General features: G+C 41.7%; 1 protein-coding gene across 9 annotated transcripts in view; it reads right to left on the bottom strand.

Moving 5' to 3' along the window:
• Mbnl2 (muscleblind like splicing regulator 2) overlaps positions 1–16,373 on the bottom strand; it is a 153,215-nt gene that overhangs the window by 51,192 nt on the left and 85,650 nt on the right. For all 9 annotated transcript variants that reach the window (XM_004870848.4, XM_004870844.4, XM_004870849.3 and 6 more), the window contains one exon: positions 1,236–1,400. In XM_004870848.4, coding sequence (XP_004870905.1) covers positions 1,236–1,400 — 165 coding nt within the window. The remainder of the gene's footprint in view (positions 1–1,235; positions 1,401–16,373) is intronic.

Below are 16,373 nucleotides of genomic sequence, written 5' to 3'. Positions count from 1 at the left end.
TTCCCTCATCCAATCTCACTTCCTTTCTATGTGGTTTTCCACCCCCAAAAAGAGTGCTGTCTTTAAGGACTGACCTCCAAAAGGACTCCTTATTCTAGGCCCTTGCCCCTGGCTGTTTTATTTAAACTCTGCAAAACCAGTTCTGGCTCTGTGGTAAAGAAACCTGAAGATAAGCAGAACTGCTCACAGCCGGCCCAGATTGTCTCCTCTCCTGTTGGCCACCCCCACCCTCCCCAGCCCTTCTCACAGGCAGAGTAAGAAAACGTAACTCACTGGCAGCTCTCCCTTTTAATTCAGCAGCTTTCAGTCACACGGACCTTTCTGACAATAAGGACTGATTTTTACACAATAATCCTTTGTGTTGTGTACTTTTTTTAAAAGAAGCAAATTTCACTCACTTTGGCCTTGTTGTTTTCTTTTAAATTAGTTTGTTTTTGACAAATAGTTCACAAATGTAAAAGAAACCCACTGAAGTCAGATTCAACCCTTTCCTCTGGGGCCTTGTTTCTAGAACAATTTCTAGACCTTTCAGGAAGTACCTTCAAATATTGCAGTCAGGGAGCACATAATACACAATACATATTCATTTACTTTACTCCCTTGGCCGTGAACTTGTGGTTCTTATCCCAGGTGCCACACCCTTTGCAGGCCTGTACAGCTGGGAACAGTGACTAGGCAGAGTCTCCTGGCATGGGACTCTGGCATCTGTTTTATGGAGCTGTAATCTGGCTCCTGCTGGAGCATGCTGCAGAAAATACCCTAGATAACCTGAGTTCAAGTCCAAGGTTCCCAGTTCATCACCTACATGGCACTGGAAAATCATTCACCTCTCATTTCTCACTTTCTTCCACCATAAAAATGATACCATGGAACTAAATATACTTCTCCTACATTGCTAAAAGTAACTTAGGCATCACAACCTCTTCTGTACATAATTAACCCACACTATCATTGAAAATGCAGAACTGTTTCCCTTCTACAATGGAGAGAAGTTTACTGATGAGAAAGAGTTGGAGTGATGCATATTTTACACACATATTGATTAGAAATTGTCTTTGCCTTCTGTTTCCACACATTTTTCATTAATTAAAAAATAACTATTTTCAGCATCTATGGAGTTTCAAAGCTCTATTTGTAACCAAAGAGAAAAGGAGGAGACATCATCTTAGGTCACTGTGGCATTGCCTGTAGCAGCACTTTAATCAGCTAGCCGATCTTAGCTAAGACACACTCACCACTGGATGAAGTGGAGTTCCTGGAAACATAAATTGCATTTGTTGGGCGAGCATCGCTGCTGCAGTTTTTTGCTGGATCAAATTGTTCCTCCCATTAATTTCTAGTTGAGTTTTTAAGTGTGTCGGAGGATGAAGATACTTGCAGTTCTCTCTTGAACAACGGCCCTGTAGAATGAATATGTTGGGGTTAGAAGCATTAAGAGTAGCCTGCAACTCCCATGTCGATCAATTTACACTCACTCCATATTTTAGTAACCACAGTAAAGGTTGTGGTGCGTGTGTGTGTGTGTGTGTTTGTGTGTGTGTGTGTGTACTGGGAGGACTGAATCAAATTGTACCTAATTATCAAAGGTGCTTGAATCTGTTGAACAGAGAAGATTCCCAGGGTTTTCACCCACCTTCCTATCTTCTCCCTCCTCCTCCCTCCCTCTCTCCCTTCCGTCTTTCCTTGAAACCCTGACAATAGATTCCACAGGAATGTGACCGCTGAGAGTAAAGGAAAAGATCATCTACATAGACAGGATGGAAGGCAATCAGAAGGGCACATTTATTGTGACCATCAGCCTTTGAACCTGCTGGTTTGTACATGCAAGAGTGCTGTCAAAATGAGAATAATTATGAGACAGCGTTGTGCAGTGGAGACAGGAGTAAGCATGTCCAGTGTGTGTCCATATTGGCTGAGGATGTCCGTATTTCAGGTTGTCGATGCAGTAGCAGTGGGAGCACAGGAGCTGACCTTTCTTGGTGGTACAGAGGGGAAGATCTTAGGCATGAACTCAGGTAATCCCCTGCAACTCATTACTTTGTTGTATGAAGGCTGCTACCCTCTACCCCCATCCTACCCCATGACAGGAGTATCAAATTTAATGTCATGACATGATATAGCGAGGAGTGTTTATGGCCACAATAACATTTGGACACTGGAGATGGCAAAACAGAAAATAACAAAAACCCTCAGTGCCAGGTGTGCATACAACCAGTTTGGAAGAGTTACTGCATATGGCAGTGTTTACACTTAATCCCCAAGTTTTCAAAACTATCAATTGTGAGAATCATGTTGATGTGTGAATTATGCAATTGCTGGAGAAAGAACAGCAAACTGTGTGAAGCAGTTTGAGCATTATCACTCCCTAAAGAATCAGTCCATTTGCAACCAGGAGAAGAGAATATGGGTTTGTTTACCAGATATAAAAATAATTTTAAAAGCAAGTTTGGTAGATCTGGAGGAATGAATGTTTACAGTCATCCTAATTCTAAACATCTGGAGTTCTCACTCTGATTCCCACTAATTTTAGCTGCACTGTTGGCAGTTGAAGCTTCCTCTATGGTGTGTGAATCTTTCCTCACTGCCATAGAGACGGACAGACATGTATCCCGTGCTCAGCTCTGGAGGTCTGTGCCATCAACCCTGGCTGTCCTAAGGGTCTGCTCTCAGTAGCGTTCACAGTTATGTCACCCTCCTGGGTAAGATAACAAGGTGGGAACTGAGGGCATTAGAAGGAACAAGATGTCTAATAAGAGTCTATAGCAGTGGGCAATGCCAGTGGGTTTCCTTCTCAAGTTCATATTGCAGATGTTTTTGGTCATCATTCTATGTACAAATAGACATCCTAGGACGTGTATTGTGCAGTCTACTGTAAAGACAGAGTAAACTGGAACTACTTCTGCAAGCTAATCTCAATTAAAGCAGCCCAGGAATAGCTGCTCTTCTCTCCATCTTTCTCTGGGTAAATCTGCTTGATTATTATTATTATTATTAAGATCCTAACTGTACTCATTGCTTTGTGACTTCCCAGGGTCCCTCCATCCCTGTCAACTTGCTTCAGGCATCTCTTATTTTACTTCTCTTTGTTCCCTATCTGGACAATGAATGGCCTGAGTCTTTCAGGTGGTTAGTTAGCTCTCCAGGACATCATAGCTCCTACAGTGCACTTGTGTGACCAGTCTCTGAGTTGCTGCCTTTATGTCAGATCCCAAGAGCAGTTCTTCACTGGTGATGGGAGGTGGTCATAGGATACAAAACATAGCTACTGCCGGTCAACTGAACGCAGGAGGATTAACAGAATAGCACTTCTTGGATTGAGGCTAAATCATCTCAGGCTTTTTTCTGGCACCCTCAGTTGACATTCTCTTTAGCCACAAACACTACTTGGCAGTTGACCTATGGAGATTTGTATATACAAAGTGCACCTGTAGGTCTGTGTAAACAAATATGCAGAGAGCTCTAATAGAGGAGTTTGGGAAAGCGGAATTCTATAGAAAAAGGATGGAATTAGTGAAATATCCACCTTTCCACAAGCAGGATAAGGTATGTACATTCATTTGATTGTTAATTTGATCACCAGTCTTTTAAAGTCATGTTTTGTAACTGCTCATACAAACTGCAATTTGGTTGGAAAAATGTAGTTTTCTTAACAATGCTGTTATCCCTTCATATGACTGTAACTCTTGGAAGACAGTAACTATTTTTGGCTAGGAGCATATGTTTTACAACACTAAATTCATAATTTATTGAACAAATCTTCCTTTTCATGACAATTAATGTAATTTCCCAATGTCTTCTTACACTTGGAATAAAGAAAGCTATTGATCACCTATGTGCCAGTCAATTTATATATGGTTATCTCATTTCCTCCTTACAATGACAGTAAAGATCTCTGCTTCCCCAAAAGGCAGGTGGGATAAGAATTATAAGGCAGTCATCCAAGGTCATATAGGAAATGGCAGAGCTACATTTTAAATCCAGGTCTATCTGCCTCAATTTCGTCATTATACCAAACTGTCTATTAGCAATGGTTAAACTCTAGGGAAAATAAAAATCTAGCATTACCCTTCACAAAATAGTAGCATGCATAATAAAATTTTATTGTTTCTATCTGGATTTGGGAGCTAAAAAAATATTCACCCAGCTTATCTATCAGTAGGAAGACACAGGGATAGCAAAGCTCACAAGTTCTGGGCTCAGGTTGTCCTGCCATTCCTAACTATATGACTTTGAGTGATTACCTGTTTTTTTCTTTATCTGTAAAATGAGAATAATTACTATGTCTTCCTCCAATGGCTGTTGTGCAATTAAATGAGTTAATACATGCATACAGTTTAGAGAAATGCCTGGCAGATAGTAAGCATTGAGTAAATGTTGTTATTAATGTCAAAGAAAGAAAAATTAATTGTATATAATATTTTGTTTCCAGTGAGTATGGGATCATGCACTTAGCAGTATTTCAATTGTCTCTTTGATTCTTCCATATAGAACAAAATTTCTCATTAAAGCATGAGAAAGTCTACTTAGTAATGCTTACTCACGTATTTTATGTTTAAAGTTATTTTCAGTTCTACATGATATTTCTGCAAGTACCTATATTTAAAGAGACAGCCCTGAGCCCTGCTTGTATCTGGCATTCATATTCTGAAGAATTTTGGTCCATGGTCCATGGATGTCTGAAGCATGGAAGTACTTGGAGACTCCAGGAAACAGAATTTGTGTTAAGGGACTCTAAAGGACTCTAAAGTCCTAAAGGAAAAGCAACTGTCAAAACATAATGAGCTCTCTGACACAGTAAACAATTGGTATGGAAGGTTTTATTAAGGCATAAGATTTTTCAGGCTGTGCATCACTGCACAAAAACTATTGATTATCAAAGCAAGTTGTCATAACCGAATGAGAGGGCAGTGTCAGACATGTAAAGCATCCTTGTACATCATCATGAAACAAAACAGAAGTGTCAGAAGCAGTATCTCCTGAGTTTAGTCTAAGAAATAAAGACAAAAATGTCTTGGAAAAATCCTCCCTGTGGGTGCTAGGTTTTGCCTAGTTTTAATGCTTTCCTCTCCAGCTTTCACTTCCTGGTGAGACACTGCTTCCCCAGGGATAAAGGAAGCAGGGTCCAGCCCTGGGGGCTGGGGCTGCTCAGCTTCGGAAGGATGGAGACAGGAGCACCAAGTCAGTGCTTGCTGAGTCTTTCGGGAACTGCAGCCTCAGTGAGAAGGCCCATGCCAAGGGCTAACATGGAGGGTCTAGCTCGTGGGCCACATAAGCCCTGGGGGCCTTTGCTCACCATGAGTAGGACAGGCCAGGTGTAGAAACAGCAGGTGGTTGTATAATTCTAGGTTAGGATCTCATTCATTCATTTATTAAACAGATATTTCTTGAGATCCTTCTATGTGGCAGGCATTGTGTTCTGTGTTAGTTAACAAAGAAGAGCAAAAAAAGACCAGCCTGCAGATTAGTGGTGAAGATGTTACTCAAATCTGGCCATGCATCGGTGTCTAATTACAAACTATAATATGTGTTCTGGAGGGGATGGGAGTGGGAGTAGTCAGACCTGAGGCCGCTGCATCAGGGAAGGTCTCTTGAGAAGTATTTCACCTGAGACCTAAAGGATGTGGAGGAACTAGGCAAAAAAAATAAGTGGTGGGCAAAGTGTATATGTGTTTATGTGGACATATGCCGTGTTTACAGTATGTGTAGTGTGTGGGGTGTATGCTGTGTATTATGCACACATATTGGGCATATATTGTATGTGGTGTATTGTTGTGCTGTGTATTTTGTACATGTATATGGTGTATACACAGTGTGTATTGTGTATGGTATGTGTGAGTGGTGTACTGTGTTTATTTTGAATGTTGTCCCATATATTGTGTATATATGGTTTGTGTGTTGTGTGTGGAATAGGTATTTTGTGCGGTGTATATTTTGTGTGTGTGGTATTTGTGTTGTAAAGGTTGTAGGTACTGTTTATGTCGTGTACATATATTGTATGTATAAGGTGTGTGTTGTGTGCGGTGTAGGTGTTGTATATGTTGTGTAATTGTGCCTCTGTGTTGTGTGTGGTATGTGTATTGTGTGTACTGTGTGTATTGTGTATGCACATGTTGTGTGTATGTTGGGGAGGAATAAAAACTGAGAACACTCAGTGGAGGAGAATATGCCGCGGGAAGGTGTCTTCTGGGAACTGGAAAGCAGTTTTAGGCTGGAGGGCAGGAGGGGCGGGAGGAGGAGAAGAGCTGGGGAGAGCAAGGCAGGAAGTGGTGGGCTGACACCAGGCAGCAAGGACTTCAGAGCCCCACCCCGCGAAGGGGTGTGAACTTCATAGCCTTTGAGAGTTTCTCAGTAGAAGATTAACACAATCAGATTTATGCATTATTGTACACTTAAATCTCTTCCTGGTTATTCGATTTTACATTTCTAATTTCATTATTGCTCATCTTATTTGGAGACCACTTGACTAAAAATAATAAAAGAATTCTTTCAGAGTGTACATTGGAGTTTTGCAGTTTATTCTACATCCCAAAGAAATCTCTTCTCCAGGAATATTTAGATTAGGGACAATGGTTAGAATCAAGTTAGAATTCCAAGCTGAATTGAATTTATTAAAATAAGCAACCATGAAGGACTCTAATACAGAATACCCATGTTGGTTCTCAATAGGATGAAGAAAGATGCTAAATAACTGTAATATGTACTTGGAAGAACAACAGATTGGAGCTATGAGAATTACACGGCCATTAAATTATATGGCATGGGATGAGAAAAAGACAGCTTTGGCTAAGAAAAGACTTCAGAATCAGGTTGGTATGAGAAAGAAAAAGCATAATAGGAAAATGAAATTTTCTAATTGTTTATTTTTAAACAAGTAATTTTTAGAATCTTTTTCTAGTGTGCTCCTAATTGAAAAAGTCACTTAAAATATGGAAGCAAAACAGATTAATTGGAAGATTGTTAGAGAACCTCCCTTTAACAATAGGAGCATTATTTACACATAGGAATAGTGAACAGACAACCATATCCTATTAGTTATCCATGGGAAAAGCAATGGATGTCATAGGATCTACAATTTTAGCAGTTAATAAGCCCCTGCTGTATGTACTATATTACTTGGGGAGAGTTTTAATTGTCTTTGCATGGCTGCAACATTGGTCAGCAGACCCTGAAACGGCCCCTTTGGAGAGAATGATTCCAGGTAAGGACCAGCTCACAAACTGATCTGTCCCAACTCTGTCTCAGCTACTCACTGCTTTCAGCAGGTGATGTTTTCGAATGAGCAGGCCAAGCTGTTTAACAACAGGTTTCCAGGACACAGGATATGTGCTCCAAAAGCAGCCTTCGGGGGACACTGAGCACTGGAGCCTGCTCTGGACCTCAGCGCTGGTCATAGAAAAGCCATGGGAGAGCTCAGATTCCTCATATTCCCCACACGTGAGACCTCCTGAGACCTGGAGGTCGGGATGCAAGCTCTGGCCTTAGAGTAACATTCCCAAAGTCTATTCTGCCTTGGGAATTCTCGAGAAGCAGTTTAAATGACAGAGTAAGCAGTTTAAACTGTGGAACCCAACTACTAGGGCTCGAAGCCATGGGATCTTGGGCAAGTAAAATGTGGACAATGAGAGATCCTACCTCGTAGACATTTATTTTTAAGTTTTTACTTTTTTATTAGTACATATTTGGAGTAGCTAATGATTCTCCGTGGGAAGTTGGTACATGTACGTAGCTCTTCTTAATTCCTTTTCATCCTTCCCCGGTCATCTCTTAGTGCTCTTCCCTTTTGCAAAAGATCCATCTCCCCTTTTCCCATCGTCTATCTTTTATCTTGCTCTTTCTTTGTATTTTGGGTTTGTCATATAAGAGGAACCATGGGATGTTTAAGTTGGTGTGTCTGAGTTATTTCATATACAGGATTTGAACAGTTCCTGGCACATACTAGGTGCTCCTTAAGCTTTATTATTGTTCCTATTAATTGTTTCTTTGGGTAGTGGATAAGAATATGGGATATTTAAAACAACCTCCCTAACAGTTGTTCAGGGTTTTTTTTTTTTCTCTTTTATTACTGTGCATCTGTCTGGCCTGTCTACCAAGTTCTTTAACCCTTTGTTATTCTTGCCAACACTGGTCATTGCTCTTTCAAAGAGCCTCAGATATGTTTTTCTTTGTTATCTCCTTGCTGAGATTTGCCAGGGTTAATCGATGAAGCATGACTAACTTAGGGTTAAAAGCAGTAGGAAAATCTTGCAATTCTGATTGTGGTTTCATCTCCAAATTGCCATGTGAACTTTTGCAAGCAATTTATAACAGTCCATACCTCAATTTTCTCTTCAGTAAAGTGGGGGTGATCCTATTGCCATATCCCAATGCCCTCCAACAGATGCTAGAGCCCAAGAGACAGCAGAAGTTGCTCAAAAAAATGTAAATTCCTATGTATGTTTTTTCTACATCTCTTTTCCCCTTGAATGTTCCTGGTCTAGTTAAAGGGAAAAGCCACGTATGTCAACAGTTACAGTAAAAAATTGGGGATGTCTGTTGGCAACAGTCCACATGTGTTCCGAGAATTATGAGAAGTCAGTGTGGCCAGGCATGAGAAGCATTAGCAGCAATGGGAAATTAAGTCAAAATCGATTAGGTCTAGGAGAATTTATTAAGTACCAACAGTGTACACAGCTCAGAAGGGAGAACCTCCATCAAATAGACCACTATGTTGGTCCTTGAGCCAAGGAAAGTGAAGCCAGCTTTTCTAAGTGACACCACAAGGTGGATGTACTAGATGTTCACAGCCTCAGTTTCCTCAAAGTTTCAAAAGCTTTCAAAGGTTATGATTTAAGTTATAACCAAGGTGGGTTATGATTTAAATAGCTGGTTTTCATAGGTTCTTCATTTTGCTAGGTTGAAGTCAAATAAGCCACGGCTGAATTTAACATTTAGCTTGAACTGCCTCTTCTTCCTCCAATAATTTCCAGAAGGATATGGGCAAGTGAAAGTGTCGGGAATAAAGTGGTTATTTACATCAGAGCTTAATTTATAACATTAACTATGGAACTGAAATAGCTGTACTCTAAGCAAGTGACAGATTAGGCTTTTAGGGTTCTTTTGAATTTAAATAAACTAATTGAGCCACATGAATTCCTTGCATTATCAGTTCCAACTACATAATTTAACAAATAAAATACAACTGCAAAAGGGCATTGGGATTATATCCGTCTAATCTGTTGGCTTGGGAAATCATTATAAGCAAACGATAGCCAGAACTTCCATCAAAGTGAACAACTGCCCATATCATCAACATTATGCATGAATCTAAAATAAGCCCAATTTATTATTTGGTTCAATTTTTATTACAAGTCAATTTTTATAGACTACATTGCAATACTTTTTTTGTAAATAGCATAAAATGTTGTACTTATTAAGAGAGATAAAAATGGAATATTTATAATCTCTTTTCTGGGATGAGCTCCTCTTTCTCTGTTGCTTCTATGGTATAGAGGAAGCCTGTAGAAAATTTTAGGCAAGATTTGGCAGGGTAGCCAGATGGGTAAAGAGGAGCAATCACAAATGCTGATAGGCAGTCATCACCACCTGTAATTTTAGCACCACCAACTATGGCACAATGACAAGTTTAGGGGAGGATGGGAAAGTGGGACTCCAGGGAAGCAGGTGGGTGCCTTCCCAGAAAACCACACCAGGCCCAGTGGATCACTCCACTGCCTTACCTTCACTATGGATAATCGGTCCAGAGCTCTTCGCCTGCCCCCACCCCCAGGATCAGTACTTTCACCTTTCTTAGCTGGACCTGCCTGATCTTCTTATCTCTGGATTTGCATTTAGGGCAGCTTGTTATCACCAGAGGGCTGGGAAAACCTTAAGGCTACCACAGGTGCTTTACAAGAGATCTGAGACTCATTCATTATTATGCCAATACAACTACCCTAGTCCTTCTGGCACTACTGACTTTGGCATATGTCATTAATTTTGTGATTGTTTTAAATAAATAAAACATAAAAATGAATAAATGGAGAGAAAAGGTAAAGAAGGTCTATTGCTTACAGTTTACCAATTCAACTTCCCATCCCATCTGCCCCTTTAAATGGATTTTGGTTGCCTGGACATTTTCTCTGGTACCAGTTTCTCCTGGTGCTGTCTGGTGGGGGGGGGGGGATGACTGTTTACCTCTCCACTGAAGGGGCCAAGCCCTGACTTTTACTAGTAAGGATCGTGCATTCTCTTAATTTTACATGTTAAAATTGAAAATGTGCCAGTTAAGAGAAACTGATGAAACCAAAAATAGCCTCTTGCTTCTCTAGAGATTCAAGGAAACAAATTTCTGCGCACCAGAGACTTCATTTGAAAATTATTTTCCCTAGCTGGAATATAAATGCCTTCCGAGTCACAGAGGGACATCAGTTAGTGTAGACTGTGATAACACAGAAACCTAACAAGAAATTGGTCTACTGGCCGTTTGACTTTATAGAATTTTCTGACACCATGTGCATAAATGCATGCAGCACCATGGATGAGCTAGAAGCCCCGTGAAATATTCATATCACAGCCCTAGGATTTTCCCTGTAGGGGAGAGCAGGCCTTTTTCTATACCCTGTATTCTCCCTAAGTACATAGCACCAGGACCCTCACTCACATAGGGGGCACTCAGTGCAGGCTATCCAGTGATCTTCCCTCTTTCCATAAGTACACACTGAGTCCTTCTGTGTGCCGAGCTTGTGACATGATGGGGGCGATACAAGGTTCTGTGTGTGCACAAACTAGGGGGCTCTCTCCCTAGTTTTGGGGTCAGGGATGTTCCAGAAGATGGACATTTAACATTTAAGCTATTAATCAGATTATCGCTGGAGATTTAGTTCAGAGGTGCCGCCGCCTGCCTCGCAAGTGCAAAGGTCCCGAGTTCGATCCCCGGTACCAAAAAAAAATACATTTGGAAAATATCAATCGGATTATCTAGTCAGGCTGAGGGTAGGTAGGGCAAAGGAGAGGTGGGCATTTGGAGAACTAAAGCAAGCCAGGGTAATTAACAACCACTCTGTGGGGCTAAATTCCTGAAGCCTTATAAAGGACTTCACATAATATCAGGAACAAAGTAAATGCTTGCAAAAAAAAATACTGGCTGCTATTTTTATTATCATCAGGCATTAGCAATTCCAGAAGCTGGGCAATTTTTGGGTAGGTGGTATCCATAAGAAGGCACAGAACCTTATTGCCCTCTGTCTGTTATTGCATAGTCTTTTTCATACTGATTTGAAACACTCTAATAAATCACCTGCCTACCCAGACAGCTCCCTGGAATTCAGACAGGGACAGATAGTTGGCCTTAGAGGGTGACATCTGGCAGGTGTCTCCTATGTACCTGTGCCATTTATTAACATACCGAAAATACTTCTGTCCCAGGTCGCAAATAGCTGCTGTCCCAAGCTGGTGTCATGTCAAGTGTTTTTCCCACCTCTCAGGCTGCTCCAGTGTCTCCCCTAGATTCCAGCAGCTACACTCCAGGATCCCAGCAATTAAAGAGTTAAATGTGACACCACAGGGGCCCTCTAAGACCTGGCTCCTGTGAATTGTGATTGGATGCTGCTCACCTGGGAGGTGCTTATGGCAAACTATTTTGAAAAGCACAGCTGATGATGAATATATTCCTGACAAAGCTGGTGTCAGAGATGGGAATGGTTCCAGGAAGAAGTGGGGGAAGGGCTGGGCAGGAAGGAGGGGAAGATTGGGAAAGATGGGGGGAAGGAAGGCAGACTGGGAGAAGAGAAACCAGAATATCCTTTTTAACCGTGCATTCATGCAGAGTCACAAAGGAAAAGAACGTCCCTCTTAGACTGGTTTGGATCATCTGGTGGCTTGGGAACGACCTGCAGACCTGAATTACAGCAGAGGGAGGCTGCACTTTGTCTAGAAAAACCAACCTGGGAAGATGTAGGACACACACTGCACCACTGCATGGGCACTGGCGGTGTACTAGCTGGAGGAGTTGAGCAGAGTTACGTGGTGGGAGGGGACTTAGGAGGTGTCTCCATTCCTTTATCCATCTGACAACTGGTTACAGCGCATCTGCTCTATGCAAGAAACTGGGATGCCATTGCACACAGGACAAGAAGCGTGGCCCTGCCCTTGACAAAAATAGCAAAGGCTTATATAATGCCATGCATATCGTGTAGCAGGCATTTTCTAAGTGCTTCTGAAGATCATCCTCATTTAATCTTCACTAGAAGCTCTTAAAAGCGATACTGTTAACATTCCCATTTTATGGGATGAAGCTGAGGCATGGAGGGGTGATCCCCTCCCAAGGTCATACAGCTAGGAAGCAGCAGAGCTGAGCTGTTATCCAGGAAGACCGGCCTCACACTCTGTGTTGCCACCCTCTACAGAGGCATTTTTAAGAAATTCACAATGGAACATTCATATCACACGTTACAAAGCCATCTTCACACACATTATCTTATTACAGCTTCACAACATTCTTGTAATATGTTACCCCGATTTAAAGGTAAGTAAAAGGTGGTGTAGAGAGACGTAAAGGTACTTCCCAAGGTCATGTTAAAGTCAATCAGGCTGCATTCTGGTCCTCTCTTACTAAAACATGCACTCTCTCCTCTGCTCCTTGTGGTCTGTGGATGAAGCCACCCAGTGACAGATTTTTGGTCCAATATGTGAAAGGCTGGTATAAAATAAAACAGATGACTTTCTGTGAAATGAACTTTAGGGAGGTGATACAGGATGGTGAGTGTTCTCGGCTGAATTTTGTCTCTCTGAAAAGATATGCTGAAGTCGTAACTCACAGTACCTTTGAAAGTAACCTTACTCAGAGACAAGGTCTTTGGGGATGTAATCAAGTGAAGACGAGGTCCTCAGAGTGGACCCTGGTCCAGTTTGACTCCTGTTCTGATCCAAAGAGGAAATCTGGATGCAGAAACACATGCACAGAGGAAAGACGATATGAAATACATAGGGAGAAGACGGCTGTCCATAAGCCAAGGAGCATCTGAAGCTACTAGAGGAAGAGAAAGGACAGAAATTTGACTTTTCTAGAACTTTCATTAGGAGCATGGCTTTGCTGACCCCTTAACTTTGGACTCCCTAGCCTAGAACTGTGAGAATGTAAATTTCTATTGCTGGAGGCCAATCAGTGTATAACCCTTACTATAACAGCCCTAGGGAACTAACGCAGTCATCGGTAAGAGGTGCTAGATGGTATGGGGTTTTTTTCATCAGATTGATTGGAAGTTACACCACCAAAACACTCGTCTTCTGACACTAGGATTTAGCTCTGTAATGCATATTCTAATTTTTTCATGATCTTGGGAAATAAGATCCCCCTCTTCACTCAGAAATAAATTTTAACAACTTCCAAATCCTTAACACGTACAAGGATATTTCTACCAATGAAACTAGTCAGCCTAAATGCTATCAGATTTTTCATATGGAAGATTTAACAGGAGAGATTTATTTTAGTAAAAGACAAAATGTTTCACTAAGAAACTCCTTAGTAATGCGTAAAGGCCCACTGAGTCTCTGAAGATCCATTCTCAAGGAGAAATGCTGGGATGATTTTTATATTCTGGTTACAGAGAATGACTTGATAAAAATTGTCCTTGATATTAAAATGTCATGGAGGGTGGGACTCATTCAGCCAAGTAGGAGGGGAATCAAAGCAAATGGGTAAATGTGGCCAGCATTTTGAAGTTGCTTTCACAAACAATATGCATTTTTGTAGACTCACTCATGCCTTGTGGCTGCCTCTGTGGGTCCTTTGACAGGGTATAAATGGCAGGGGAGGAAGTAAAGAGAAGAGGCCTGCTCTGGTCATCCCCTCACCCAACCTTCCCAATTGCCTCACTTCTTTCTCATCCTTGCCTCACCCAGGGCCTGGCTAGAGCTCCTCCACCTAGGTCTCCACTCCCAGGACACACCCTGAACTGACCCTCGGTCTTTGTCCTGAGCAATCTAGCCTTGGTGCCCCAGTTTTGATGACGAGATGGCTGTCCTGTCCCAGGCCCCAACTGTTTTCCTTCTGCGTGATCTTGTTCACCCACTGGGTACTGCAGGTCTATGTCTGAGGGGCCCATGGGGCTTATCCCTTTGCCTCTGGGTTCCAGGTCTAAGAACCTGCATCTTTCCAGGCTGCACCTGAAAGTTCTGCCCCACTTTGGTCCTGTTGCCTCCAGCCGCTCATGGACTTTCCAAAGTAGCCAACCTCACTAGACTTCTGCTGCTGTTTCTCAGACTTCCTGCCACTGGATGCTTCCTCTCCAGGATGTACCTAAAGAAGGTGGGGACATTGAGGCAGCAACCTCCGCATCTCAGTCTGCATCTCCGTGGCCCAGGGGCTGAACTAGCTTCGGTCACATCCAACCAAACAGTGAGATATGAGGTCTCACTGTGAGATATGACATTGTGCTCTTTGGGCCTCCTTATTAATGGTGGAAGAAGTATTTTCCCTCTGCAAACCCCAAATATCCCCCATCCACTCCTCCTAGGTCAATACTGAAGCACAGAAACCACTGGTAGATTTTATTTGTAAACTGAATTTACCCATTATTACAGAGTCTAATGTTTTCAAAAAAGAGAAAGGAATATATATATATATATATATATATATATATATAGTAATAATACTCAGGGATATTTGTTGAATACACCATTATTATTACTGCATGCTCAAGCATAACCCCAGGCAGACCTGTGCAAGAGGGAGATACTGTCAATGTCTCCCCTTGGCAGATGGCAGAAATAAGGCCTGGGCAGACTAAGCATCTGGGCAGGCAGGTAGCAAGAAGTAGAACCAAGACTTGAACTCAGAACTGCGACCCTTGACCCATTTCTCTGAATCTCTGTATTTCTGTCACATGTTCATATAATTATGTAAAAAACTACACTTGTATCCTCAGTGAGACAAGCATAGTGCTAAGTGCTTTAAAGGAATGATTCCATTAGTGTCTACAGTAAGTCTTTGAGAGTAGGTCTTATTCTTATCTACACTTTGCACATTTGGGGACTAAGGCACAGAGAGGTTAAATAACTTGCTCAAAGTCACACAGCTGATAAAGGGAAAGTCCCAGATTTGAACCAAGTAGCCTAGGTCCAAAATCACCACCCTTTCTGAATATAAAATCATTGACTTCTGGCCATGTGTTAGGAAGTGTGCTAGGCTGAAGTGAATACAAATCTGTGTAGAACAATTCCCACCTTTCAGTATGTCTAGACACACAGATCTGCAACCCATATACACAGGAATAGAAGAAAGGAAAGAAACCAAAGTAATAAGTAATATTTAAATCTAGTATTAGCCAGAAGGATTCATGTAATGTTTCATAAATCATACACCTTTACAAACCCAGTTAAAATGAGCAAGTACACTTTATACATATGGTTGAATTTCAATACATCAAACTACTAATTGTACATCTCATCTATTAGGGCACAAAGAGGCACCACCAGCAGTCACAGGGCTCCTATAAGGAGACCACAAGTTTCCCAGATCTGCCAAAATGAGGCACCTGGATTTCAGGTACACACATGGAATATATAATAACTAGTGGAAGATTTAAGCATGTGCGTTTTAGGCGTCTATCAATGCCTTGCTTATTGAAAAGGCCTAAATACCCAGAGGAGGGCATTTCCCTAACAGCAGAGGGTGAAGGGTGGAGAACTGTCCACCTCCTCTATCCTTCCCCCTAGCTGACCTCCCTCCACATGAGTGACTCTCCAACCACTCCCCTGCCACCCCGGACGAAGCTTTTCTCTCCTCTGCACTGCTCCATCTATCTGCCCCTCGGGACAGCACTGGACCCTCGTGCCTGCTATTGCCATGGTCAATATTGGTTCCCATCTCAGGCCAGCACTGTCCACTGCTTATGAGCAGAAGCTTGCTCAGGCCACTCAGAGTAGGCTAGAGTACAGAGCACAGTGCCCAAGAGACTGTTCAGTCAAGATTTGCTTAACAAATGAATTTTTGAAAGACATTAGCATCTCAAGGCAAGATCCTGTCAAACTAGTGGGATGAGACTAAAGGGCAAACAGATGTGTCTTGAAGGTGGTTTTTACTGCTTCAGATGCTATTCTGTCCATTTTTGTGTCCTTACATAGTATAGATATATACTGGAACTTGCTACAAGTATACATTAGGAGGGTTTTCCCCCTGTAAGACCAAAAATACTTTTGCAAAGAGTCTTAAAATAGATTCAATGTATTCCCTAAAATAAAAATGCCAAAAAGGAGATGAATTCCTGCTTTACCAATAATGCAAACTCTACAAATTAATATGAATAATATATATATGAAAATAGGTTTCATTTTAGCGAGGGCTTTCTATTGCTTTATATTTAACATACTTTGACCTTGATTCTTGCAACAACCCT

The sequence above is a fragment of the Heterocephalus glaber genome, unplaced genomic scaffold (assembly GCF_053883595.1).
Source record: "Heterocephalus glaber isolate CG9 unplaced genomic scaffold, H.glaber_assembly_v1.0 deba00001577, whole genome shotgun sequence".
NCBI classification, from domain to species: Eukaryota; Metazoa; Chordata; class Mammalia; order Rodentia; family Bathyergidae; genus Heterocephalus; species Heterocephalus glaber.
The sequence above is the reverse complement of the archived record's forward strand: the minus strand, read 5'-3'. Positions and strand labels throughout refer to the sequence as shown.